The sequence below is a fragment of the Thamnophis sirtalis genome, unplaced genomic scaffold (genome assembly GCF_051295495.1).
Source record: "Thamnophis sirtalis isolate CommonGarterSnake01/CBP01778 unplaced genomic scaffold, rThaSir2_p1.2 scaffold_3, whole genome shotgun sequence".
In the NCBI taxonomy this organism is placed as follows: Eukaryota; Metazoa; Chordata; class Lepidosauria; order Squamata; family Natricidae; genus Thamnophis; species Thamnophis sirtalis.
In genome coordinates this window covers 168,920,418-168,946,855 of record NW_028261383.1, presented here as the reverse complement: position 1 = coordinate 168,946,855, position 26,438 = coordinate 168,920,418, and the positions used below count along the sequence as shown (strand labels likewise).

General features: G+C 46.0%; 1 protein-coding gene across 1 annotated transcript in view; it reads left to right on the top strand.

The window, feature by feature from the left end:
* The first annotated feature begins 2,845 nt into the window (after positions 1–2,845).
* SLC6A8 (solute carrier family 6 member 8) overlaps positions 2,846–26,438 on the top strand; it is a 45,242-nt gene continuing 21,649 nt past the window's right edge. Inside the window, exons 1-9 of the mRNA XM_087710863.1 lie at positions 2,846–3,681; positions 11,539–11,670; positions 12,376–12,628; positions 12,775–12,907; positions 18,258–18,392; positions 19,436–19,539; positions 22,346–22,470; positions 23,950–24,062; positions 24,210–24,347. Coding sequence (XP_087566989.1) covers positions 3,378–3,681; positions 11,539–11,670; positions 12,376–12,628; positions 12,775–12,907; positions 18,258–18,392; positions 19,436–19,539; positions 22,346–22,470; positions 23,950–24,062; positions 24,210–24,347 — 1,437 coding nt within the window. The 5' untranslated portion in view covers positions 2,846–3,377. The remainder of the gene's footprint in view (positions 3,682–11,538; positions 11,671–12,375; positions 12,629–12,774; positions 12,908–18,257; positions 18,393–19,435; positions 19,540–22,345; positions 22,471–23,949; positions 24,063–24,209; positions 24,348–26,438) is intronic.

Here is a 26,438-nt window from a genome sequence, read left to right as displayed (position 1 = left end):
GTTTACATACAATATACCTAGATAAATTCAAAAGAGAAGGAAATGTTGACAAGACCCAAGTTTCAACAGACAAAAGCTTCTAAATATATTCATTTAAAAGGAGCTGTACCTTAAAACAGCACATCTTTCAATCCAGATGAAGAATATATCTTCAGATGTTATATTTAGCAAGGGGTATCATGTAACAAAGCAGCATTAGGCACAAAGCGGCAAAGAAAACATTTAGTCAAAGGCCTTCTCCTTCAAAACCTGACAGTGAAAGAATAAAATGTTCTGAGAGATAGTGGGTGGCTGGAAGAATATTTCTTTGGTGGGTGCCATCACCAAAAAGGCCCTCCTCCCTTTGTTCTCGCCAGTTGAAACCGGAGCAAATGCAGAGGATTTTATCAAAGAAGGCGCTTTGTTGGTTGCAAAAAGTTAAGCATTTTATAAGTTAAATCCAGAATCTTGAACTCATCTTAGAAACACCAGACACTATACAGTTTCTGGACATTTTCAAGATTATCTCTCCTTCCCTCTACCATAAATTCTACTTTACAGCTTCTGGTTTCCAAATTCAGGAATACAGGTAGTTGACTTACAGTTCATTTACTGTACCAAATTCAAGAGCCGAGGTGGCGCAGGGGTTAGAGTGCAGTACTGCAGGCCACTTCAGCTGACTGTTATCTGCAGTTCAGCGGTTCTAATCTCACCGGCTCAAGGTTGACTCAGCCTTCCATCCTTCCGAGGTGGGTGAAATGAGGACCCAGACTGTGGGGGGCGATATGCTGACTCTGTAAACCGCTTAGAGAGGGCTGAAAGCCCTATGAAGCGGTATATAAGTCTAACTGCTATTTAGTGCAGTGTTTCTCAACCTTGGCAACTTGAAGATGTCCGGACTTCAACTCCCAGAATTCCCCAGCCAGCGAATGCTGGCTGGGGAATTCTGGGAGTTGAAGTCCAGACATCTTCAAGTTGCCAAGGTTGAGAAACACTGATTTAGTGACTGTTCAAAGTTACAACGGCCCTGAAAAAAAAGGGACTTATGGCCGTTTTTCACACTTACAACTGTTGTAGCCTCCTCATACTCCCAGGATCAAAATTCAGCCGCTTGGCAGTTGAACTCATATTTTTGAGGGTTGCAGTGTCCTGGGGGGGTCATCTGATCAGCTTCTCTTACCTTCCGACAAGCAAAGTCCACGGGAATCCAAATTCACTTAACAACCCTGTGACTAACTTTTAACAAATGCAACGACTCGCTTAACGACCGCGGCAAGAGAAGTAAAAACGGGGCTGAGCTTAACAAAGTTTCATTTAGTGCTAAACATTGGGGGCTGCATTATGGTGTCTGGAGGACCACCTGCATGATAAACATATTTAAAGTTTAAAGTTTAATAACATTTATATGCCGCCCCGTGGCACGACATAACCGCGGTAGATTAAAGCGCGCCGACAACACCGCGATGTCAAAAGCGCGATGTCAAAAGCACACCCACAACAGCGCGCCCACAACAGCGCGCCAACAACAGCGCGCCCACAGAAGCGCGATTTCACTTAAGGTAAGGTTTAGGGTTAGGTTTAGGGTTAGGTTTAGGGTTAGGTTTAGGGTTAGGTTTAGGGTTAGGTTTAGGGTTAGGTTTAGGGTAGGTTTAGGGTTAGGTTTAGGGTTAGGTTTAGGGTTAGGTTTAGGGTTAGGTTTAGGGTTATTTTTAGGGTTAGGTTTAGGGTAGGTTTAGGGTTAGGTTTAGGGTAGGTTTAGGGTTAGGTTTAGGGTTAGGTTTAGGGTTAGGTTTAGGGTTAGGTTTAGGGTTATTTTTAGGGTTAGGTTTAGGGTTAGGTTTAGGGTAGGTTTAGGGTTAGGTTTAGGGTTAGGTTTAGGGTTAGGTTTAGGGTAGGTTTAGGGTTAGGTTTAGGGTTAGGTTTAGGGTTATTTTTAGGGTTATGTTACAGTGCGCATCTGTCAGCGCGCTGTTGTCTGCGCGCTGTTGTCGCGCGGTTTTGACGGTGCGGTTTTGTCACCGCGGTTTAGTCACACGCGCTTTAGTCTACCGCGGTTTTGTGGTGGAACCATGCCGCCCAATCCTGTAGGACTCCGGGCGGCTGACAATACAAGAAATCAAAAAGAAGAGAAGAAAAGAAAAGAAAAGAAAGATTTAAAAAACATACCATGCACTCCATTCTGAGTGGGGCTGGACCATATTTTGGGGTCAACAGCCCCAGGCCTGCTGGAGCAGCCAGGTTTTATTTGTATGTGGAGTTAATTCGTGTTAATTAGTTAGATCGTGTTAATTGGAGGGTGGGATGGAGATTTTCTCAGCTTGCCCCCCTCCCCAGCTGAAAACGTGACAAGAAAAACGCCCAGCGGCCGCTGACACTTCCGCCTAAGTGCGCGTCTACACAGCGGGTCACGGACGCGGGAGGCACTGCAGCCGAAAGCGGCGCTCTGACGCTCTGACTGCAAACCGTGTGAATTGAAACGTGCTTTTTCTCATCAAACTCCGAAGTCAAGTCCAGCAAGGCAAGAGAGCGTTATTGTACAGCAGCAGCACCCGGGGAGGGAACAGGTGCGGGGGGGGGGGGAGGTTTGGAAATTGGGGGGGGGGAACGGCCGCTGCAATGGAGCCTCCCCTTACATTCCCCCACCCCCACCCCACCCGTCTCGCTCCCCCCTGCCCGTCTTTCTTTCCCTGCGGCTGGCGGTGCTGGAGCGCGAAGGAGGAGGAGGAAGAGCGAGGGGAGGGGGGGGGAGCAGTCGGCGAATCCCGGCGACGGCGGCGAGGCGGAGCGGGGAGGGGAGGGAGAGGAGGGGGCGGGGCCTGCTGACGTCACGCGGGCTCTCTCCTCCAGCAGCCTCGAAGGGGCGGCGATTGCGAGAAGAGGAGACACAGCGGCAGCACCCGAAGCGGCGAGCGACCAGAAGCGACCGGAGCAGCTCGAAGGCGACGGACGCGAAGGGATCGGCTCGTCCGTCCCCCCCTCTCCACCTCCGCCCCTACCCCCGTGCCCTGCCGTGACTCCGGGCGGGGTGCTGTGGGGGTGTTCCCCCCCCGGCGGATCTCGCCGACCTTCGCCCTCGAGCAACCCCCTTCCCCGAGTCCACTGAACACATGAGGTTTTTCAGGTTGACCTTCAAGTGCTTCGTGGATTGTTTCTGAGTCTCCGCGAAACCCCTGCCCTCCCCTTCCGAGCCGGACACCTGCCCCAGCGAGACCCAGACCCAACTCCGACTCCACTCTCCGCCGTCTTGCCAGGGGGGCTTCTGCCTGCAAACCCACCCACCCACTCACCCACCCACCCAAGCCTCCCCCCCCGCACCCCTTCTCTTCTTTTCTCTGTTGAGCATCATCTCGATCCGTCTGGAAGGGGGCGACCGGGACTCGGGAATCCCCCCAGGCACCATGGCCAAGGGGGCTTCGTCGGAGAGCGGCGGCGGAGGCGGCGGAGGCGGCGGCGGCGGCATCTACAGCGTCTCGGTCGAACCGCAGGACAAAAAGACGGGACCCCCCGCAGCCGCCCTGTGCCAAGGAGCCTCAGTCGGGAGCAAAGGGGAGGCCGTGGACTCCTGCAAGCCGAGCCCGGCGCCTCCCCGCGAGAGAGAGACCTGGACCCGGCAGATGGATTTCATCATGTCCTGCGTGGGCTTTGCCGTGGGGCTAGGCAACGTGTGGCGCTTTCCCTACCTGTGTTACAAGAACGGGGGAGGTGAGCAACCTGCGGCCGTGAGAGGCGGGGGGGGGGGTCTGCAGGATCCTTCTACTCTTAAGGGAGGGGGGGCGGATTCCGTGATTGTCCAGAGCAGTGTTTGTCAACCTTGGCCACTTGAAGATGTCCGGACTTCAACTCCCAGAATTCCCCAGCCAGCGAATGCTGGCTGGGGAATTCTGGGAGTTGAAGTCCGGACATCTTCAAGTGGCCAAGGTTGACAAACACTGGTCCAGAGAGTCGGATGGGAACCCTTTTAGGATGCCTAGCTCCGGAGCCTGCACCCTGCACCTTCAGGAAGCTTCAGGATCCAGGCCCCTTGGGAAGAACAAGGCACCTGAGAAAGCCTTGAAACAGTGGCTTGTTGGGTTGACATCCTAAACTCAGGAGTAGTTTGTAAGGCAATCCAGGCTGGATTGCCTTACAAACTAGTCTAGAGTTGGCAGCCGCAAGAGCAGATGCCTAAAGATGCCCTGGAAAGGAAAGGAAAGAAAAAACTCTAGCCTGCTCCTTTCCCAGAGTGGCATTTTGGCCTTTGGCTTAGCCTCCAGGCTCTTTCCAAAGTTAGGGCTGGGTCTGGGAATGGGGGGGGTTAATATGCTCTGCTCGGAGGGCCTCCCCTGTCTTCTTCAGTAGGCGCATTCAGCCCAAACGCCTACCTGGAATCGAAAAGCCTCAGGCCCGGACCCCCACAATTTAAAAACAAGACTCGAACGTGAGTCAGATCATCACTTAGTAGGCTGAACAGATGGGGATCCCAGTCGTGAGATTGGAAAGGGAGGGGAAATCTTGGTGGGAGATGTCCTGTGGGAGTTCCCCAAAACCTCATCCCTCCAGGGGTATTTATTTATTTTAAAAATCCCCATAGGAGAAGGTTAAGCTCCTTGGAAGAGGCAAGGGATTTATCCAGACTGAATCATGAGCGAAGGTGAAGATAGGGGAGAAATCCTGCGGGATTCAGTGGGAACGTTGAGAGGCGGAGAAGGATACAAGTCGTTGGCACCGTGTTGCCACCACACACATCTGTGGCTAGGCAGGGAGCAAAGGGCAGCTGCCAGCTTGCAGAGAGGAGTGTCGCCTGGGCAGAGGATCCTAGCGAAGGTGGGAGGGAATCGCGGCTGCTGTTCTGAAGGGGGATACAATATAAACACCTCCCCATCCTGCTACTTGTGGGTCCAGAAGTCCCTCAGGAGGGGAGCACGTTGAAGGGAAGCGGGGAAAATTTCCCAACCCACTTTGACTGTGGGGGACTCCCCTCTTTCCAGCTGTAGTGTTTCGGGGGTCTTGGCCACTCCTACCATAGAGGGATTTGAGAAAACTTGCTTCTGTCCTCTTTCCCAGTGCAACAAATTAAGCAGGCCACACGGTGGAATGAAGACCCAAGCCTCTTTGAGATTATTTTGGTGCTTTAGTTGACAAACTAGAAAGACGTTGTATACATGCATATGTACACATGCATGCTTGTGCATGCACACACACCCACGCACTGATAAGAATGAGCCACATCCACCGAGCATTTCTCCTGGGCCCATCCTGAGTTACCCTGCAGATTCCAAGGCTAGATGCTTCCAAATCTCTCGCTCACTTCCCGCTTATTACAACAACTGAGCTTCCAGAGTTGCATCCGCTTTCAGGGACACCCCAAGTCAGATGCCTCACCCTTTTCAAAGTTGAAATTGGGGGGGGGGAATAATGACAGGGGAGGACGGGGATCATGTGGGAACACCAGAGGGGCAAAGAGAAGGCACAGCTGGCTGAAAGGAGGGCCTTTCACGGCAATGGTAGTCCTTCCTGGATGGCAGTCTCAGTGGCAAGTCTTGCCTTCCTCAAGTTTTATTCAAATAACGCAAAATAAATTTAGAACAAATTGTGAAAGGGCATTTTATGCGTGAATTGGTCAGAACAGAAACTTCTAGCACCTTTTGGTTGCTGTCCAATCCTCCCCAGGAACTGCTTTGCCCTCTTTATTTTTCTGAATATTGGAAAACATACTTGCAGAAAGCATGCACTTAATCACGTATCACAATATAACATATCTGGACGACATCCAGCTTGAGGGTTTAAATGTGACAGGGCAAGTTGGCTGGGGGAGGAGACATGTTGACGTGCTTGCCGTCACGTTATTTCTCGCCTTCTTTCCAAATAATTCCTTGGGGCATAGGTGATTGTTGCCGTTCTCCCAATTTACCCCAACAACCCTGAAGGGTAGGACAGGCTAAGAGGAAATGCCTGGCTGAAAAGCATCCAGTGAGCCTCATGCGTGCCTGGAACCTGGATTCATTGGGCCCTCATCTGGCACTGCCCTTGAGTATCACACTTAGCTGGTTTCCTTAAAAATAAGGGTGTCATCCCCCCCCCCCTTCTTCCCCATGTTGTCTCGATAACCTCCCGCTCCTGGAGAAAATCATTAAGGCCATTGTGGGTTAATAAGCCATAAACATTATATGGAAAGCAGTTGTGTTCTGGCAGGAGCCAGCGTGCACTTGGTGCAGGCATGGCTGCCGAGAACTGCCGAGAAACCCAGGAAACATGATCTTTTTCACCAGACCTGTTTCCATCGTCTCGTCTCCAGGAGGGCTCCTTTTGGCATTCTCCACAGCCCATGTGAGCCATTCTGGGATCTGTCCCTTTCCAATCCATGAATCTTGAGGAAGGATGCAGAGGAGAAACTGAATGAGAAGCCAAGAGGAGCGCATTCCCACTCTGATGTGTTTAACTGGTGCGCCACCAAAGGCCACGGGAAGGACAAACCTACTGGGGCCTGGATTGGAGAGAAAAAAAAGGGAGATGCGTGTCTCCTAGGCTTAAGCTAAGTCCCTTCTCCCAAACTGGAGTTTAATCCCAAAACATAGGAAAAAGAAGAGGGGTATAATACTCTCGGTGTGTCTGTTCAGGGGCACTGCCCCCCTCTGTAAGATTATCGTGGCCAATCCCTGCAAATTTAAAGTCCCCAGCTTTCTAGGTTTTGCCCCAATCCTCCCCTAGTGTCTCTTTAATTAGCAATGGAATAGGGGGGAAGGGCTCTCCTTCTATTTTAGGACTTTCTGACCTTTATAAACGGGGGGTTGGGATCCCACTGTGACTCCTTGTGACTCCCATTTCGATTCATTATCTGTACAGCACAGGGCGAAAATTGCTATCTCATTCTCCCTTAAGGATAGGTTGGTTTTCTCCCGGCTGCTTTTAGGAGAGGAGAACAGAAGAGCAATGCTGTTAGGCCTGCCATGGGCTGATGGGATGCACACTGCGTCACGCTCACATGCTTCCTGGCTCTTGGGTAAAACAGCCAGGTCCAGCTGACCCTTCTGCAACTATTTCTCTCTGACAAGTGCTGTTAGTGATACTTGGAGTCTTGGGCTGGTGACTTGGAATACAATCTCCATTCCGATTTGGTGATCTTGGACTAGTACTTATTTTTAACCTTACCAGCTTCCAAAGTCAAGTTAGAATGTGGTGAGAATTAAGTGGGATGTTCACCGTTTCGTTCTTGTTGGAAGAAAAGCGAAGCGAAAACATACAAAGGCAGTCTTTTAATAGCCAAGGACAAGTGTCTCAATTTAGCAAAACCTGCAAAGGACCAATAATATCTTTATTTTATTTTATTTTATTTTGCAAACCCTGCTATCCAAGGCACCTCCATCGCCGATGGTACTCTGCCTTTTCCCCCTTGCATTTATTGATTCAGAATCCTTCCTTGTAATCTGCCCTTTCTGTTTAAGACTGTTGTACGTGCAAATAAAAAGCGGGGGGGGGGAAGGAAGTACTTTGGCAGACTACAGAAGAAAGACAAAACTCTCAGCTGCATCCCTGGAGCCAGTTTTCATCTTATATTTGCATGGGACAAATTTAGCAGGTATCAGTCGCCATAAGCCCTAGCTGTTCCTTTTTCAAGACAGAAGAACAGAAAGTGAAAGGGAAAAGAATAAACGACTTGCTCAATCCCGACTTGAGATGAAGCAGTATTTTGTCATTAATCACAATTGAAAAGACAGGATTTCGACAACCCTACTATTTTAAATAGGCGACCTTCTGAGAAAGAGACATTTGTTTCCTCTTTCTCCATTGAAAAATTCTGTTGTTCCTGAAAGTTTAGGCATTTCTGGTCAATCTTGTTATGCTAATAAAGAATGGATTCAGTTTGAGCTAACAACCAAAGAGATTGCCAAAAACTTTGAACTTGGCAAGTGGGTTAGAGATGCTGTTTTATTTTATGTGTTTTTTTGGATTGGCACCTGACTTCTGTCTCCAGAGGTGAATAATCCCCACTGAGATCCAGATCTTATCCAGCAACTGATATGAGAGGTACGGGGAGGAATATTGCTTTCCACCCTCTAGGCCAGTCAGGATAAGCACATAACCTGATTTCATAACCTGGATATCTTGTTTGCCTATCCTCTCTTACAGAGCAGGAGTTTAAACTGCTCTAATAAAGTTTTGAAGCTTCTAAGGAGCTCAGGAAGGATAGAAAAAGGGATCCAAACAATCAGAGGAGCTGGCTGGCCAGAAAAGTTAGATAGGAAAGAGGAAGTTGGAGAAGGCAGTGTTTGGTGATAAAGCATATTTTGAGAAAGGCTGGGGGGGATAGTCCAGGGTTGAAATAGAGATGCATTCTTCCAATTTCTCCAAACCTCCTGGAGTAGAATCATTTTCTTCTTCTTCTGGGGGAAAGTGCTGAGGCTGAGATAATCACCAGCCCTCCCCTTTGAGGCCCTGAGAACTTTCCTCTTTTACTTGCCTGACAGCCGGGGAGAAATTTCTTTTGTGTAAATGCCACAGCATGGCACAGTGCAGGCCACAGCTGCTGGGGGCAAATTCCAGGAGAAAACTCTTGCTTCATTCAGTGCTGTTGAGGGTGGAGGGGGTGGAAGCTTCCCCTATCCGGAGTTGTGTACCCAAACTGGTGCGCTCAGAGCATTGCACCTGGGTACCAGCACATCCACAAGTGCCGGTGGTCACAGCATTTGGTAGACACGTAGCTGCAGGCCTCGCATGGGTGAGCTGAGATGGAGAGCCAGAATAAAATAAAATCTCTGGGTTTGTCAAGGGGTGTATGAGGAGATCACAAGGAATGAATGATTCAGTCTTTCTGGCTCCGTGCCCTCAAAGGCATCTCAACAGCCAATCTGAAATGGATCGGTAGCCAGGATCGGCTAAAGAAAAATGTCAGTGCTTTCCTTCAAGTGTGAAAAATTGCTGCGGACAGAACAGCGACCACTTCAATTCACGAGATTACATTTTCCCAGTTATCCCCTTGCTTCTCCTTCTAACTCACCAAGAGATTAAAGCATCTCATTCTTCAGGCAGAAGCCAACACTTTATCATTCCTATAAACGTTGGTCTATGAAAATAGGGTGATTCAGAAGTGCACTTTGATCGCCTCTATTCCTGCCTTGAATTGAGTTACTTATATATGCGTAAAGGCAACATTGGAGACATATTTATACTGCAGATATCGCTGACAATTTTCTCCAATGTGTGACTGTCTTGTATATGGTCACCTGGCTGAGGAAAAGAAGAGCTGTAGCTTAATTCCTGGGGGAAGGCTGTTATATTAATTGCATCATAAATTAATTTTCAAGCCTGAGAACTGCAATTTGGAGAAGATTGCAGAGAATTCTGTCAGCAGTCTCCCTGTCTCCTTTGACAACAAATTCTAAAATTCATTGCACAAATGGAATGATTGTCCAACCAATTTATTTTCATGATCTAACCCTGATATTTCCTTTACATTCACTATGCCGTATGGAGTCGATAATGAAAAAAGCAGAAAGAGGGAATATGAAAACTGATAAGGAGCCATTTTAGTCTATTTGTTTAATGGAATGAGGCATACATTTTGAGTGTTCTTAGAAGCAGCCTTTACTATGGCATAATCACATATTTCAGACCTTAATTGGTCCTACAAAAGTTCTTCCAAGAAAGGGTAGTTTTTGAGTCTGGGCTGATTTATAGGGATAAACGTGTGTGTCTAGTTGTAGGTATCCGACTGCAAGTGAGAATTTGAGACTGACATGGGTTTTTATACAAAACAAAACAAGATTATGCCAGAATCGCTTCCCATGCATTGATATCTTTTTGCGTGCAGGGATTCAAAAAAGAAAAGAAAAGAAAATGAAATATTGAGTCATACGAAGCCTCGCCAATACTCTGAAATGAATACAATGCAGGTTTGCCATCTGAGTAAATGCTAGATTTCAGATAAATCCACGCACATCTTCACACCCAAACACCCACTTGTAGGTTTCATTCACTTGATATACTCCATCTGGTTATTGCGCTCATCCATTGCCCCAAATTTGCACACTCCTTTGAACCTTTAATTAACCGAAACCCCAATATACTCACCTACCCAAATCCCAAGATTAATATTTATCAAACCAAGCCACATTCCAGGAGAGCAGTTGCTGCTGTTTTTGCAAGCGATCTGGTTAAATGTGTAAATAGAGGCACACAATCCCATATCATCTTGGAGTCAGCCTTCGCGCACGCACTCTTGCCTTGCAGCCTTGGTGTAACTTAGCTGCTCCATGCGCAGAGCCACAGATTTACCGCCATTTGCATTTCCTGGATGATAGATGTCCCCCGCCTATACGCAGCAATGAATGAATTCCCCAACCATTGCCTTGCTAATCCCCATGGGAAAGAGTTTATATCCCCAAGATTATCCTTTTAACTAGGGATCGGGAGGACGAGAAGCAATACTTGGGCCTTCCCTTAACCCAGGGATCTGTACTATATATAAATAGCCTCTTTGAGATGATTCAAGCTGAGGACCATGTGCACAAATGTATTTGGGAACACACCAGGCCAGCCTGTCCGTCACAGCCATGAGACTGGCACACTTGCTAACAATGGGGGCAGGAAAGTTGAAAGCTGTTTGGGGAAAGCGGGAAACAGATCAAGATCACATGGCAGCGACCAAGTGGACAGTGCAGGGGAGGCCCACAGATCTTTTCTAATCTTGGGAGCCTGAAGAAGCATCTATGACTAAATGACCAGAAGATAAAAGTCAGAAGGAAAATAATAGAGAACAACAGAGTCTGCTTTTTATCTCTCTCCTTTCAAGCTCCATAGCAGCTACCTTAGGGATCTGGTCTTCCTCTGGATATTTTGCAGACATTTGCACATGAAGACTTTTGCCAGCAAAATATCTCTAAATGGAGAGCAAGGATGCATTTCAGCTCAGCCGGCTTTCTCCAGCATAGCACCCTTAACATGTCTGTGGAACGTGATCCAGCCAGCAAGGCTGATTCTCAATTGTGCAATCTCAAAATACTTAGAATTTGACAAATTGGAAAAGGGTAAGTTAAGTGGTGGCAACAAATGAAGAAGTCTTAAAGGGGAACTGGGAAGAATTAAAATGCAATGAGTATTACAATTCCAAGTAACCACAGAAGTCACAAATTCAGGTACTGATGGGGGGGGGGGACACCCAGATTCTAACCCGAATTTCATTTCATTGGCTCCTCCCCGACCTGCAAAAAAACCACCTGAAATTCTTGCCTATTTTAAACATGACATCTGAGGTTAATTTTCAGGGTGTGCCGGTATCTCAGAACTCCAAATCGACTGAATACAATTTCCACTTAAATGATTTCAGTTGACATCCTTGCTCTCTTCTCAAGCCACAAACTGAAACAGAATAAATTATGAAGATGGCATGACATTTTATGGGGCAGGCCTCAGCTTTTCCTAGTGCACGATTTAGATTAAATTGGATTAGATTTAGATGCTGTTTTTAAAAATGTTTTTAGTATAATAAATCTACAAACCATCTGTACTTATGGGAACAGCTGAAGTGGTCTAGAATTGAAGAATGACACTGTTGCTTACTTTGTGTTGCTCACCTGGCTACAGGTGTGTTCCTCATCCCGTACATTATTATTGCCCTCCTTGGTGGGATTCCCATCTTCTTCTTGGAAATTGCTCTGGGGCAATTCATGAAGGCTGGAAGCATCACTGTATGGAACATAGCGCCACTTTTCAAAGGTAAGAATATCTTTTTCCAACTAATCCCCTTCTCTTTATTGCTCTTAAGGTTCGTTTGTAGGAGTTTATTCGCAGGGAAAGGTTGAGCTACCTTCTAATAGCATCTTCTCTCAACTTCCCAAGTCAGAACGTCACTTTGGGATCTTCAGTGAGAACCAAGGGGATATCAAAAGGTCCAATAGATTGATCTTTGAGATGTGCCCAAATTAGAAGAATATGTGAAGTTGGCAAAGATGGGTCAGGAGGTATTAAAGAGATGTGGAGTACTTGGATGCATAGAGAAGTACTGCTTAAATATAGACATAATTCTCTTGGTGGCATACAGTACAGAAATAATCAGGCTGAGATCACTGGCTTTTGATACCCAAAACGTTTGTAATCAATATGTCAGTGAAAATCTACTTGAGCAGACAGTATGTAGTGTAAGATTATACCCTGTAATCTCAGAAGCCAGGAAAAGAAGTCCTACTCTCTTTTTTTTTTTACTAGCGATTTGAAATGGGTCTTTTTCATCACTCTTTCATCCTGCATGCAAAGCCAAATTAAATTACTGTTCGTTGCAAATAGGGTTCTGTTTCCAGAATTTAAAAGATGGACATTTAGCAAATGCAATATCACTCATTTTCGTTGTGCAACAGTGTCATATATACCCTTTAGGGAAAATAGCCCATTCTTTTTTCAAGTTAACTGGATTTCTCCAAACAGGACTGGGAATCGCTTCCATGGTGATTGTCTTCTACTGCAACACGTACTACATCATGGTACTTGCCTGGGGCTTCTACTATCTGGTGAAGTCTTTTACAGCTACCCTGCCATGGGCAACCTGTGGGAATCCCTGGAACTCCCCAGAATGCGTGGAAATCTTCCGACATGAAGACTGTGCCAATGGCACTGCCAGCAGCAATCTTACCTGTGATGAACTTTCCGACAAGCGGTCACCTGTCATCGAATTTTGGGAGTGAGTTATGGCATTGCTCCCTTTGTCCTAAGCTGACCTACCAGATTCTCTGTGCTGAACAGGGCCGTGCTCACCTGCATTGGGGGAGATCTTTGATCACAGAGGCGTCCCTTTCTGGTGATCACCCTTTCTCCCTCTGTTTGCAGGAACAAGGTGTTGAATATTTCAAAAGGCCTAGAGTATCCTGGGGCCATCAACTGGGAAGTGACCCTGTGCCTCATGTCTTGCTGGGTCCTTGTCTATTTCTGCGTTTGGAAAGGCGTCAAATCTGCAGGAAAGGTAAGACGCTGTAGGGAGAGGGTGGCCTGAGTCGATGTGGAAGGGAGGAGAAGGTGGGGAGAAATTGTGACTGAATTGTGGCAGTGGTCACACGAGATTCCAGAAGATGGGTGAATTCCTTCTCTTCAGAGCACCCACTGGCAGTCGCCTGCTTCCTGAATCCCCCCTGCTAAGCGCTCCGCTGCCCACTCTGAAGGCTCTTACCTGTGGAGATGATGTGGCTCTTGAAGAAGGGGCAAGGAGGGCCAGGTGGAGGGTGAATGGAAACAGGTATATACACAATCCCGGGGATGAGAAGAGAACGTTGAATGAAATGATGACATGAAAATGTCAAGAGCCAAGGTGGCGCAGTGGTTAAATGCAGCACTGCAGGCTACTGCTAGATCAGCAGGTCAGCGGTTCAAATCTCACCGGCTCAGGGTTGACTCAGCCCTCCATCCTTCCGAGGTGGGTAAAATGAGGACCCAGATTGTTGGGGGCAATATGCTGACTCTCTGTAAACCGCTTAGAGAGGCCTGAAAGGCCTATGAAGCGGTATATAAGTCTACTGCTATAAAATAAATACATGGAGGAAAGTGCATTTTGGAAAGAACTGCGGGTGAGGGGAGGTACGTGTGACCGATGGGTGCCTGTAGCGGGAAGGATTGGATTGATCTTCGGGAAACTGTGAGGCATGCAGGAGGTGAATAAGCCTTAAGCAAAATGGAGGCAAAGTGTTTTCAATTAAGGCAAAGAGGAACGGTGGCTGCTAAGCATAGAACGACAGACCCTCGCAAAGGTCAGTCAGGAAATGGAGAAAGAGCAGCACTCAAGTTAAAATTACAGTTGGGGGGGCAGGGGGTGAGGTGTCCGAACAGCATTCCTTAGACTTCACTGGCTCCTGATTTACCGAGTATTATCCTTTGTAAGAGATCCTATCAGGGGTGGGTTTCAACCGGTTCGCGGCGGTCCCTGCGAACCGGTTGGTCGGCGAACCCGGAAGTAAGTAACTTCCGGGAACGGCAAAGGGCCCACCTGCTCGCCCGCGCTCCTTACCGGTCTTTGAAGGCTTCTGCGCTTCCACGCAGGTGCATGGCACATACAGCGCCTGCGCGATTCTCCGCAAGCAGCTGGAGCATCGCGCAGGTGCTAAGACGCATGCGTGAACTGCGCGCGTGCACGAGGACGCCGCCGGCCCTGTTCCAACCGAACCGGTTGGAACGGGATTAGCAACCCACCACTGGATCCTATCCATCATCTCACCTGAGACTTCCTGAGGGAAATCTCTACACGCTTAGTTGGCATCTTTTGACATTTGATTTGTATACCGTCCAGAGTCCCTCTGCGAGGGAGAAAAAGTAGGCACATTTCCGGGTTCCTGTTTGTGAAAAGAGCAAAACAGAATTTCTGCAAAGTGGGTGGAAACTCTCAGCTTCTAAAAGGGTAGTCATATTTGTCCGCTACAACTTGAGACATCAGCCTTGTGATTTGACTTCTTGAAATTAAAGTTAGATCCCTGCCTTCAATGTATTCCGCAGTTCTTGGGGAAAATTGTAGTGGTTGGAGATGTAAAACTGCCATGCCCAGTTAGGTTGTCAATAGTGTGTTCTCTGACTAGAAGCTATTCTCCCGGGGACATCTGGTGTGGCAACTACTGTACAGAGGCCTCTATTTTATCAGGTCTGCCATTGCCAAATACAAATGCAGCCAAGGGAATGAATTCAGATCTCAAGACATGAATAGTGTGGCCCACGATCTATTCTTTCTGAATGTAAATAGGGGCCTTCCTTTGCACATATCAAAATTTCTCTCTGAGTCATATGTTCCACCCACCCAGATACCTAATGCCTGCTTCTCGTTTTCCCAATGCATAGCCAGTGCATCTAAAATCCCACTCGTCAGCAAGTTCCGTGCCTAAGAAAGGCTGGCATTCTCAGCAGACACAGCCCCCAGGTCTCAGCAGAGAGGCACTTGCCCATGGTGCAGCCTCTCACAGCTGGCCACCCTTGTGGCTCCTGTAGCCTTAGTGAGGAGGAACCACTGCTGAAAGTCAGCTAGGATGCCTTTTCCAGAGTAGCATTCTTCCCCCTCCTGGCTGCAGAAGCTAGAGAAGGTCCCTTAGGAAGGACGGGGAAAAGCTTTGAGAGGCAGCCAAAAGCTCTTAAGCGTTTCTCATGAAATGCGTTGGAAGACGGTATTTGAAGTGGTGCCTGAGCACTTTTTTCAGGGACCAGCCATCAGTTATGCATTCATGGGGCTTCTTATGTCATTGAATAAAATTAAGTCCACTCCTTGAAGCTCTTCTCTTTATACATTCTCAATATCTGTAATTTCCCTTTCCCCATCGGCAACAAAGGATGCCTTATAATCCGGATCTCGCTCAGTGGTTGAGTAGGCCTCTGTCTCTGAGCTCATAAATGTTAAGGATCCTCAGGTCAGCATCTCCGGGAACATATCTGTAGCTTTAAATTTTCTGATGCTGCAGGAGATGAGTCAGCTGCTCATTCTTTGATCTTTGTCTTCTGCTCCTCCTCTCCCCCCCCAATAAGCAGAAACCTGGAGAGATGTGCAGCAAGTGTTGGAGACCCAGATGTTGACTAAAGGAAGAAGTAACATATATACATACCCACATGATATCTCTTTTAACCTATTTATACAACAAGGTCCCTAGGTTTAAAGACGACCCATAATTAAGAATGGGGCCTACTGTAGCAAAATTCAAGTTAATCACACAATGGTTCAAGTTAAATACACAAGGGTTCACTACACAGTACTATTGTACAATAACACTATTCCAGTTTACATAAAAATAAGACTATTCCAGTTTACATAAAAAGAGCCGAGGTGGCGCAGTGGTTAAATGCAGCACTGCAGGCTACTTCAGCTGACTGCAGTTCTGCAGTTCGGCTGTTCAAATCTCACCGGCTCAGGGTTGACTCAGCCTTCCATCCTTCCGAGGTGGGTAAAATGAGGACCCGGATTGTTGTTGGGGGCAATATGCTGACTCTGTAAACCGCTTAGAGAGGGCTGAAAGCCCTATGAAGCGGTATATAAGTCTAACTGCTATTGCTATTGCTATACTTTGTAGTAGTTTAGTTGTCACATTTTGTGGGGCTTCACAAATGAATTAGGATGCCACGTGCAATTCACAGATTGACCACCTCTGACTTAAATCATGGAGCATGACATCCAAAGGCAGTCCAGATCATTAGAGTATCTAGGTCAGAACTTGCCATAAAAGCCTTTCCCTTTCTTTGAATCTCCTATCAAGATGTCTAGATTCCCTGTCGGTCACCTCCTTCTGCTAACAGAAGATCTGACATTGGTTTCTCCATCCATGCACTGCAGTGGTGGGTTTCAAAAATTGTTGGAACCTACTCTGTGGGTGTGGTCTCCTTTGTGGGAGTGCCTTGCCACCTATGTGACCAGATGGGGGTGGCCTGCCACCCATGTGACCGGATATGAAATTATGAATTAGTACTTAGGTCGGTCCAAGTAGCTATTCAGAAACTCTGGCATTGAAGCATGCAAGTCTTAAAGCTTGTCAAGTTACAAGATCCTTGCCAGTGGTGGGTTTCAAAAAAATTTGGAACCTCTTCTGTAGGTGTGGCCTGCTTTCCGGGTCCACTGGTGGAAGATCTTCTAACCCAGTGTTTCTCAACCTTGGCAACTTGAAGATGTCTGGACTTCAACTCCCAGAGTTCCCCAGCCAGCGAATGCTGGGAGTTGAAGTCCAGCCATCTTCAAGTTGCCAAGGTTGAGAAACACTGTTCTAACCGGTTCGGTAGATTTGACGAACCGGTTCTACCGAATAGGTGCGAACTGGTAGGAACCCACCTCTCCTACTCAAACTTTCCTAGAGTTGTCAGTAGTAGGGCTAACTGGGGCAGGACTGAGTGCCCCATAAGAATAGTGGCGCTTGATGTAGAAACCAAGCTGGTTCCCAAACTTTGTGCTAATTCTATGCAATTTTCCTTCCCATTAGTCACTATTTTTTTTCTAAAGTAGCAAAGAGGGGAGATATTCCAAAATGTTCTACATCTTAGAACATATTTTACACAAAACTGTATTCAAAGGAATTGGGGGAGGGGGACTTATAAGCACAGGGCACACAGTTCCCAGAAGGTATTGGCCAGGAAGATTGCTTAGCTAAAAGGAGAAGCGCATGCCTTAGAACACACTGAATGCTCCCTTGGGGTGCACTCTAGTGTGAGAAAATCTATGGCAATTGTCCAAGGAGCAGGTCAGATGTTTCTTCAAGGAGAATTCTGTAATAAGCTTTAAAGCAGCCCAAGGCTTCCCACACTAAAGTAATGGCCCATTAACCCCCTCCTATGCCTCCATAGGGATGTGGTGGCTTAGTGGCTAAGACGCTGAGATTGTCGATCAGAAAGTCAGCAGTTCGAATCCCTAGTGCTGCGTAACGGAGTGAGCACCCGTTACTTGTCTCAGCTTTTTGCCAACCTAGCAGTTCAAAAGCATGTAAAAATGGAAGTAGAAAAATAGGGACCACGATAATAAGGTAACAGTGCTCCGTTCGCCTTTGGCATTTAGTCATGCCGGCCACATGACCACGGAGACATGTTTGGACAGCGCTGCCTCTTCGACTTTGAAAACAGCCCCCTAGAGTCGGGAACGAGTAGCCCATAATGTGCAAGGGGAACCTTTACCTATGCGTGCAAAAACCAAAATTTAAAAGTGAAAGGAAGATCTTGCTTTGCAGAGAACGTGCTATTTGTCACATGGTTTCTTGAAAAACTGATCCTCCGGATTCTTTTTCCTGGCCTTGTATCTTTTACAGCGATAGCAGGCAGGGACATGAAGCATTTCCTGGCATAAGCAAGAGGGAGTTTTGTTTAACAGTGGCATGACAAGCACACACACACAGCAAAGGTGCAGGCACGTGGCCAGTTTTCAGCTGAAGAGGCTACTACTACAAAATCCACCAGGGAAATTGACGAGGCTTCCTCCCTGCTTGTTTTTAAGAAAGTTGAAAGTGTTTGTATTGCCGCCTGCGTGTGCTTAATTGCTGGGCTGGGCTGCAAAAACAATTTTGGCTTCTACCGGTTTTAAATTAATGTTTTCAGTCGATAATTCGATTTGCGATTGCTGTTATTTAATTCAGTTTAACATTTTATGCAAGCTCTTTTGAGAGCAGTGTGGTTTGTAAGGGAAGTAAATATTAGAGTAAAGAAATAAACATTATTAAAAAGTTGATTTTACACTTTTTTTGGGGGGGGACGCGTTAGTGAGTCGACAGATTGCCTCTTACTTTGGTCTTCTAAACTGAATAGAAAGCAACAAAACGAACCATTTTCCATAAAAAGCTTAATTCCTGCTCTCTTTTCTCCCTCTCCCCCCTGCAACATAGATTGTCTACTTCACTGCTACATTCCCTTACGTGGTGCTCATTATATTGTTGATTCGAGGGGTGATGCTGCCTGGAGCTCAAGATGGGATAATTTACTATCTCAAACCCGACTGGTCCAAACTGGCTTCCCCTCAGGTAAGTGAGAGGCATACGGTAGAGCAGTGGTTCCCAAACTTGGCAACTTTAAGACTCGTGGACTTCAACTCCCAGAATTCTCCAGCCAGCTCTGCAGAGTTGAAGTCCACGAGTCTTAAAGTTGCCAAGTTTGGGAACCACTGCGGTAGAGGAAGGGTTACTATAGACCTGCCAACTGGTTAGCCAGCTTTTGCACCGCAGTGTCATTAGGAATTAACAACACACAAACGCACAAAAAGGCAGAGCACTACAGCTGTGAAGTAGATGACAAGCAAGAAAGCAAACAGGGACCAAATATAAATGGTCAAGATTTCAGCTGCAGAATCTCAGTGCAGCTCTGCAAAGAGTTCAGCTTCAGCGAATCGTGTTTTTATTTGTTTAAAGGACCTGCTGGCAGCGGTAGCTAAAAGCTCTTCACCAAATAGATATCAACCAAAACGCCCCTTGTTAATGACAGCAGTGAGTGGCTTCCCAGGGTACAAGAGTTCCACCACAAAACCGCGTTCGACTAAAGGGCGCTCGACGAAACTGCGTAGCTGACGTCATCACAGCGCGACAACAGCGCGGAGAAAAAAGCACGCTGTAAACACTAAAGCTAAAATTAACCCCTAAACCTAACCCCCCTAAACCTAATCCTAAACCTAACCCTAAACCTAACCCTAAACCTAACCCTAAACCTAACCCTTAACCTAACGCTAAACCTAATCCTAACCCTTAACCTAACCCTAAACCTAATCCTAACCCTAACCCTTAACCTAACCCTAAACCTAACCCTAAACCTAACCCTTACCTTAACTTGAATTGGCTTGCTTTCAAAGTGCTATTTAAAGCGCGCTTTTTTCTCCGCGGTCGCTGTTGTCGCCCTGCTGATGACGTCAGCGACGCGGTTTAATTGGGCGCGCTTTAGTGGAGCGCGGTTTTGTCGTGCCACGGGGTACAAGGAGCAATTGAAAAAAGTTGGCAGTTGTGTGCGAAGGGACGGACTTCTAGCCCACCGTATTTCAATCTCTCTTTTTTTGTTTCTTGTTCTTCTTCCCTCTCAGGTGTGGATTGATGCTGGGACCCAAATCTTTTTCTCCTATGCCATAGGACTGGGGGCACTCACTGCCCTGGGCAGCTATAACCGATTCAACAACAATTGTTATAAGTGAGACCCCATTTCCTACATCACCATAAGGGGGCATGGCAAGCAGGCAGAGCATAGGAAGAAGAGGTTATGCCGTGTAGAAGGGTTATTCCCCCTTGCCAGGGATTCTCTCTCTTTTATACTTTAAACTTTTTAATAGAATTTGTATGCCGCCCACTCCCTAGGGACTCTGGGCGGCTCACAACAAGTAAAAAGCATTTAAAACGTTTAAAATTACAGAATTAAAATCAACACAACATCCATTCCACCAAATGGGGCTGGAAATTAATCAACAGCCCCAGGCCTGCCAGAACAGCCAGATCTTGGTCGCTTTACAGAAGGCCAGGAGAGTGGTGAGGGTCCGGATCTCAGCAGGTAGTTCGTTCCACAAGGCCGGTGCAGCTACAGAGAAGGCCCTCCCTCGGGAAGCCGCCAACCAGCATTGTCCGGTCAACGGCACCCGGAGGAGGCCCAACCTGTGCGATCTTATACCTGAGCGGCAGGAACTCAACTCAACAGGCAAAGCTCTGGGCATGGCTTCAGTGGGATAGGAGATATTTGCCTGATGAACCGTGATGGCCACAAAGCTGTATGTTCACACAGTGGCAGCTGCGTGGCTCTGCCAAACAGTGGGAAAGGATGCCAGCGGATTGCTCCATGCATCTCCAACAGTTGTTGGCTAGGAGGCTAAGAGCCAGGGTCCACTTTCTTGTTTTGTTCTACTGGGTTGCCAGGATTAAGCTGTCTGCCTGGTTGATTTCTCCAGTCTGCAGATGAATGATAATCAGGAAAAGCAGGGCAGGGCCAAGAAAAGCAGTGCTTGTTGTCTTTTCCCTTTTCACTCTGCCCTCATCGGTTCTATCTTAAAAGATAAATAATCTCTTCCCACCCCACATACACAGAACCCTTTGGAGGCAAAACCCATTGAAGGACAACATGTATTGCCAACAATACTGTCGTGTATCAATGGGGTTTATAGTCCAAGATATCTGGGGAAGTGGCTCCAATTTTGGGGAAGCAGAGGAGAAACATTCTGGTGTGCCTTTTTCCCATCATCTCATCACTCTGGGGATCTTCATTTCTAAGAATTATTAACTCTACTGGGTCAATGGTTATCCCCATTTCAGGGGGACATCAAGAAAATCCTAAGAGATTTTATTCCTAGGAGTTGAGTTGTGTTTGTGAACTGTGGCCTGAAAAACATAGGAAAAGCAGAAACACACACGCACACTGATACCTTTCTCATTAGCTGGGAGCCACAATCTCTTACTGTGCCATTGTTGTTTTTCTGGCCAGCTGTAAAGTCCAATCCTACACATCACTACATACCTGTGATACTGAGATCATATGCAATAAGTTGGAACTTGTAACTGTAGAAAGGAAAAAAACCTTTCTTTAGAACTCTCTTGGGTAGAATATGTAATTTATTACTTATTGGAAGCTGAAATCCCAGTGCATCTGACATTTGCAGGACGCTGGTGTATTTTTTTTTTCTCCTCATGAAACTTCATATACAATTACACAATGGGTTTAGCCGTGTTGGAAAAGAATAGTTGGTAATCTGGGATTCCAAGGAAATCTCTTTAATAATCTACATCAGAAAGCCATTCAGTAGGGATCTGATTTTGCCCGGGATTGCTTAAGGGCACTTACAGATTATGTCACACTGCTGACTAAGCCAAACAGTACAGTATAAGACATTACTTTAGTAGCTACTCTTCAAAGGCTGTCAAATTCTGTACATCTAAGCTATTGTCCTGTACACATTTGTCTGGGGATAAATCAGACTGAATGCCCACTTTTTAAAACTTGCATTGTTAAGGGGAAAGTGTGGTGGAAGTTTATCTATTTAAAGGAGAAGAATATCTCATTAAAATAGGCCTCGATTGAAGAATTGCTTCATCTGTTTACTGTACATCAGAGGTGGGTTCCTACCAGTTCGCACCTATTCAGTAGAACCGGTTCGTCAAATCTACCGAACCGATTAGAAGAGGTTCCACCAGTGGACCCAGAAAGCAGGCCACACCTACAGAAGAGGTTCCAAAAATTTTTGAAACCCACCACTGCTGTACATGCAAAGTTTGTCAAATATATAAGGAAATAGAAATAGCAAGCATCTAATAATTTGGGGGAAATTCCCTCCATCTCATTGAGACAAAGAGTCAACAGCTGCTTTGCTTGGAAGTTGCTTTCCCTTCTCCCCTTCATGGGATAACTCACTCCGTTCCTGTTGCTTGTTCTGAATGCTCTGCGGCCTCCTTACCCAACCTCTCCTGCTGCTAGTCCATAACATCTCCTCAAATCTGTCTCTTAAAGTCCATGCATGCAGTGTGAAGTGCCCTCAGCCTCCCTTTCTTTCCTCCTCAGCGGCTGCTCGTGCTGGGCTCCAAGGCACAGCCTGTCTTATAAGCGCGCTCATCCTTGCAAAAAGCAACTAATCCTCTTTCCACCTTGCCCTGCTTTCCTCCGTAGTGAAAAACACCTTGGATTCTCTCTCTTCCTTCCCGCAACTCAGCCAAGAACTCTTTCGTAACGATGGGTGGATGCGCATAGCAAACGGGCCACCGTATCTTGCTGCTGTTTCGTTAAGAGCCCCGTCCCATGCAGGATAAGACATGTTTGTAGTCTGATCTCGGTGTCCCAAGATTCTGTAACATTGATCTACGCACTTGCCTCTTGTTACCTGAACGTCAGGTGTAACATAGGGAGCATCAGCTGGGAAGCTGTGCTTGGTATGGTTTATGCTGAGGGATAACCGCAACAAAGCCCCTTTTTGTCGGATCGCCCTTTCATAGTTGTCGTCCTTTTGTCTTTTTCTCCCCTGCAGAGATGCCATCATTCTGGCACTAATTAATAGTGGGACCAGCTTCTTCTCCGGTTTTGTAGTCTTCTCTATCCTAGGCTTCATGGCTGCAGAACAGGGAGTTGATATCTCTAAAGTGGCCGAATCTGGTGAGTGCTCATGAATTTCAGGGATGGTAAAGCAGGTTAGATGAGATGTATGGCTGTTCTCCAATACTGGGAAGAAGTACAATTTTAGGAGGAAGTCAACACATTGGCGGGCAGGTGCAGAACGTCGTTCGGTTGCCTGGATTCTTAAAATTGCACCTGTGCCTACAACTACACCTTCTCCTGCTATTCCAGAATTGTTTGATATGCTCCATTTTTTATCGTTCCCTCCCATCCTATCAAGAAGACGATCAAGGGGAAAGATGAACATAATTGGAACTACCCCTGTGGATCCGGTATTTCCAGACTACAGCAAAGGCACGACACCTCACCGCAGACACACAATTTAGAATCGGACTTGTAACACTGAACAGGGTATTCATAGAGTTGAATGCGTATACATTCTAGGAAAACTAATAGTTTTCCTATTAGCGGTGTCATTTTGCCAGAATGTGGGGAAAAAACCCCAACCCTTGGCTTTCATTTCGAAGCAAAATTGCATTCCTTGTTTTCTTTAATGACATATTTTTTTATTATTTTTTCCCTTCTACAACACCTTACAGCCATTACATCAACATTGTTATGTCATCATACCTGTACATGTATATAATATTTCGCTTCTATATTTACACACCTTTATGCACAGTTCTATATATATTTATATATATTGTTTTTTGGCTTAATTCATTTTGTTCCCGTTTTGCAGCCATTTGTACCAATTGTTCCAAATTTCATGATATTCCGACTCTTCTTTATCTTTTAATTTCAGTGTTAATTTGACCATCTCTGCACAATCCAAAGTTTTTTTTTATCACTAATTCATCCGAGGGGGGGTATTATTTTGTTTCCAGCATTGGGCAAATGCTATTCTAGCTGTAGTTAGCAGATGGGTTAATATGTACTTAATTTTCTTGGGTATATTTCCCTTTGATTATTCCCAGTAGAAAGATTTCGGGTTTGTATTTTATCTGTTCCCCTGTAATTTCTTGCACCCATTTCCAAATTTTTGTCCAATATTTTTGTGTTTACGGGCAGGTCCACCATATGTGATAATAAGTCCCTTGTATTTTTTTTACACTTTCAGTAGGTCGGCTTCATGTTTTGAGTACATTTTAGCCAATCTTGTTGGTGATAAATGCCAACGATAAAATTGCATTCCAATATAAGCGAAAGAGCTCTTGAGATTCTAAATGAAATCTTGAGACTGTCTTAGTCCTCTGTCCCGATGCAAAATAAAGTAAAAATACGCTGCCTTTGAAAGTGTGAGCCTGCAAAATTAAAGGAAGGCATGTTGGTAAGCATTTTTGGGACGTTCTATTTGAGACGGCACCATGCTTTTCGGGATAGGGGGGTAAGCTGGCTAGAAATAGGTGAGCATTTGATTGCTTAATGGAAATGCAGAGGGAGCTGTTCCTTCTTCTCTGAAGCAAGAGTGTCTGTGTTAAGTTAACCTTCATTTGTTTCTCTTTTTCTCTTCTGCAGGACCCGGGCTGGCTTTTATTGCCTATCCAAGAGCTGTCACTCTGATGCCAGTTGCTCCTCTCTGGGCTGCCCTCTTTTTCTTCATGCTGCTTCTTCTGGGTTTGGATAGCCAGGTGAGACTTTAAGCGGGAGGGACAATAAGCAGGAAGCGGATGAGCAGCCAACACCATAATGGCAGGAGATTCATTATCCTGCCTTCAACGTCTTCGCGTGGAGTTCTCCAGTCTCCTTACTTCGCTTCTCTTCCCCTTCCACACCAGTTTGTAGGCGTCGAAGGCTTTATAACTGGGATCCTGGACTTCTTCCCATCCAGTCATGCCTTCCGATTCCAGAGAGAGATCACCGTGGCCATATTCTGTGTCGTCTGCTTCTTCATTGAGCTGTCCATGGTGACTGAGGTACGACCAACACTGAAGCACCCTTAGAGGAGTTAGAAGGGGAGGGGAAGGCGGGTGAAGAGGAGAAAGAGGGAGATTTTGGACGTTCTGGCAGTTACCAACCAAGGCAGTATTGTAATGAATGGGAAAGTCATGCTAATGGGTTTGCGACAGTGGTGGGTTTCAAAAATTGTTTGAACCTGCTCTGTGGGTGTGGCCTCATTTGTGGGAGTGGCTTGCCGCCCATGTGACCGGATATGAAGATGTCGACGACACTTGTCAGAACCACCTTAAATTACCTCACACACAGCACTGGCCTGCATAAGAATATGATGTAAAGTTGTTTTTTAAAAGGCATCTTTGGTTTGCGTTAAAACAACTTCAACACACGCAATGTTCTGATTGCACCACAAACGCAGTAGTCATCCTTACCTTTCACAGAGGCACTGAGTTTTATAAATATGAGCATGATAGTGTAGAATAATCCTATCCAAGGACCAGGGGTGGGTTTCAAAAAATTTTGCAACCTCTTCTGTAGGTGTGGCCTGCTTTCCGGGTCCACTGATGGAACCTCTTCTTACCGGTTCGGTAGATTTGACGAACCGGTTCTGCCGAATAGGTGCGAACTGGTAGGAACCCACCTCTGGTTTGCGAAGAGGGATTTTCCCAGTGGATCACAATGCTGTCCTTCATGGCACACCAAAGGGACTCTCCCCAGCATTGTTCAGACTGCTTAAAAAACAGAGCAGATATCTCTCTCCTCCATCCTTACTTCTAGAACTACAATTAAAAAGCCAACTGAGAAATAATGACAATCTTTTGCTTGTGGGTAGAGAGAATCTGCTCTTAGACATAGGCTTAAAACAAAAGCATGAATTAGCATCAGTGGTGAAATTCAAATTTTTTTTTACTACTGGTTCTGTGGGCGTGGTTTGGTGGGCATGGCAGAGGAAGGATACTGCAAAATCTCCATTACCTCCCAATCTGGGGCCAGCCAGAGGTGTATTTGCTGGTTCTCCAAACTACTCAAAATTCCCGCTATCGGTTCTTCAGAACCTGCTGGATTTCACCTGTGATTAGCAAGGTTCATATTCCACTACGTACAGGCAACATATATTAAGCTTTTGTTCCTTTGATTACTCCGTTCCCATCTAGACATTCCTGTTTTCATATGATCATGTAAAACTTCAGATCCTGCTGATGGCTTAGATTTAGCATGGTTTGTCCCAAAAAACTTTCCAGAGTATTCTTTGCTGGCCATTTCTTGCAAAATTTGAAAGTGTACAAATGTATAGGGTTTCCCAAACAGCAGACATTCATCAAAGTGTAGGCTGCAAGGCCATGTACATTTATCTGCTAGAATGAGAACACCCAGACTTCTCTGAGTAAACGTATAGGATTTCATTATTAATTTTGGGATAAAGAGAGGAAGGTTTTTTATGAAATGAACTCTGTGATCCTAAAGACCTTTCCTTTAATCCTGGCAGCAGGAGTAATTGTCAATTATTCACTGTTGCTTACACTGCACGAAATTGGCAAGTACACCCGATTATAGTTACATAATGTGTAACTATTTATATATGGTACGCACACAATGCACAAGCCAAACTACAGATAGATGAAAACAAAGCATTTGTAAGAGACGCATTTGCTAATGGAAACTTATTTGAAAAGATTTGCTCGTTACTTATAGGCAGTCCTCATTTAATGACTGTCTTGTTTAGTAAATCATCTGCAGTTCTGACAGTGATAGAAAAAATAACTTTACAATCAATCATCTTATATATGACCTTCACTGGTCTTAAAGCAAAAGAAAGCCGAAGGAAGATCATATGCACATATGCAGTGCTTTGCTTAACAGCGAAATTACCAGTTCCTACACAATTGTGGTCACTCAATGGGGATGACCTCTATTGCTTCAAGTTGCAGTTAGGATAGTTATATACTTTTCTCTGGCTTTAGATTAAACTCTTCCTTTCGACAATTTTTGTCTTTTTGTATTCAGGGAGCTCCCATTTATATAGTACATACATATTTCTGGTTCTATTTGGCACCATAGCTGTTGAAATATCTTAGATCAGGAGTGGCGTTTCAACTTCATTAGCAGAGCAG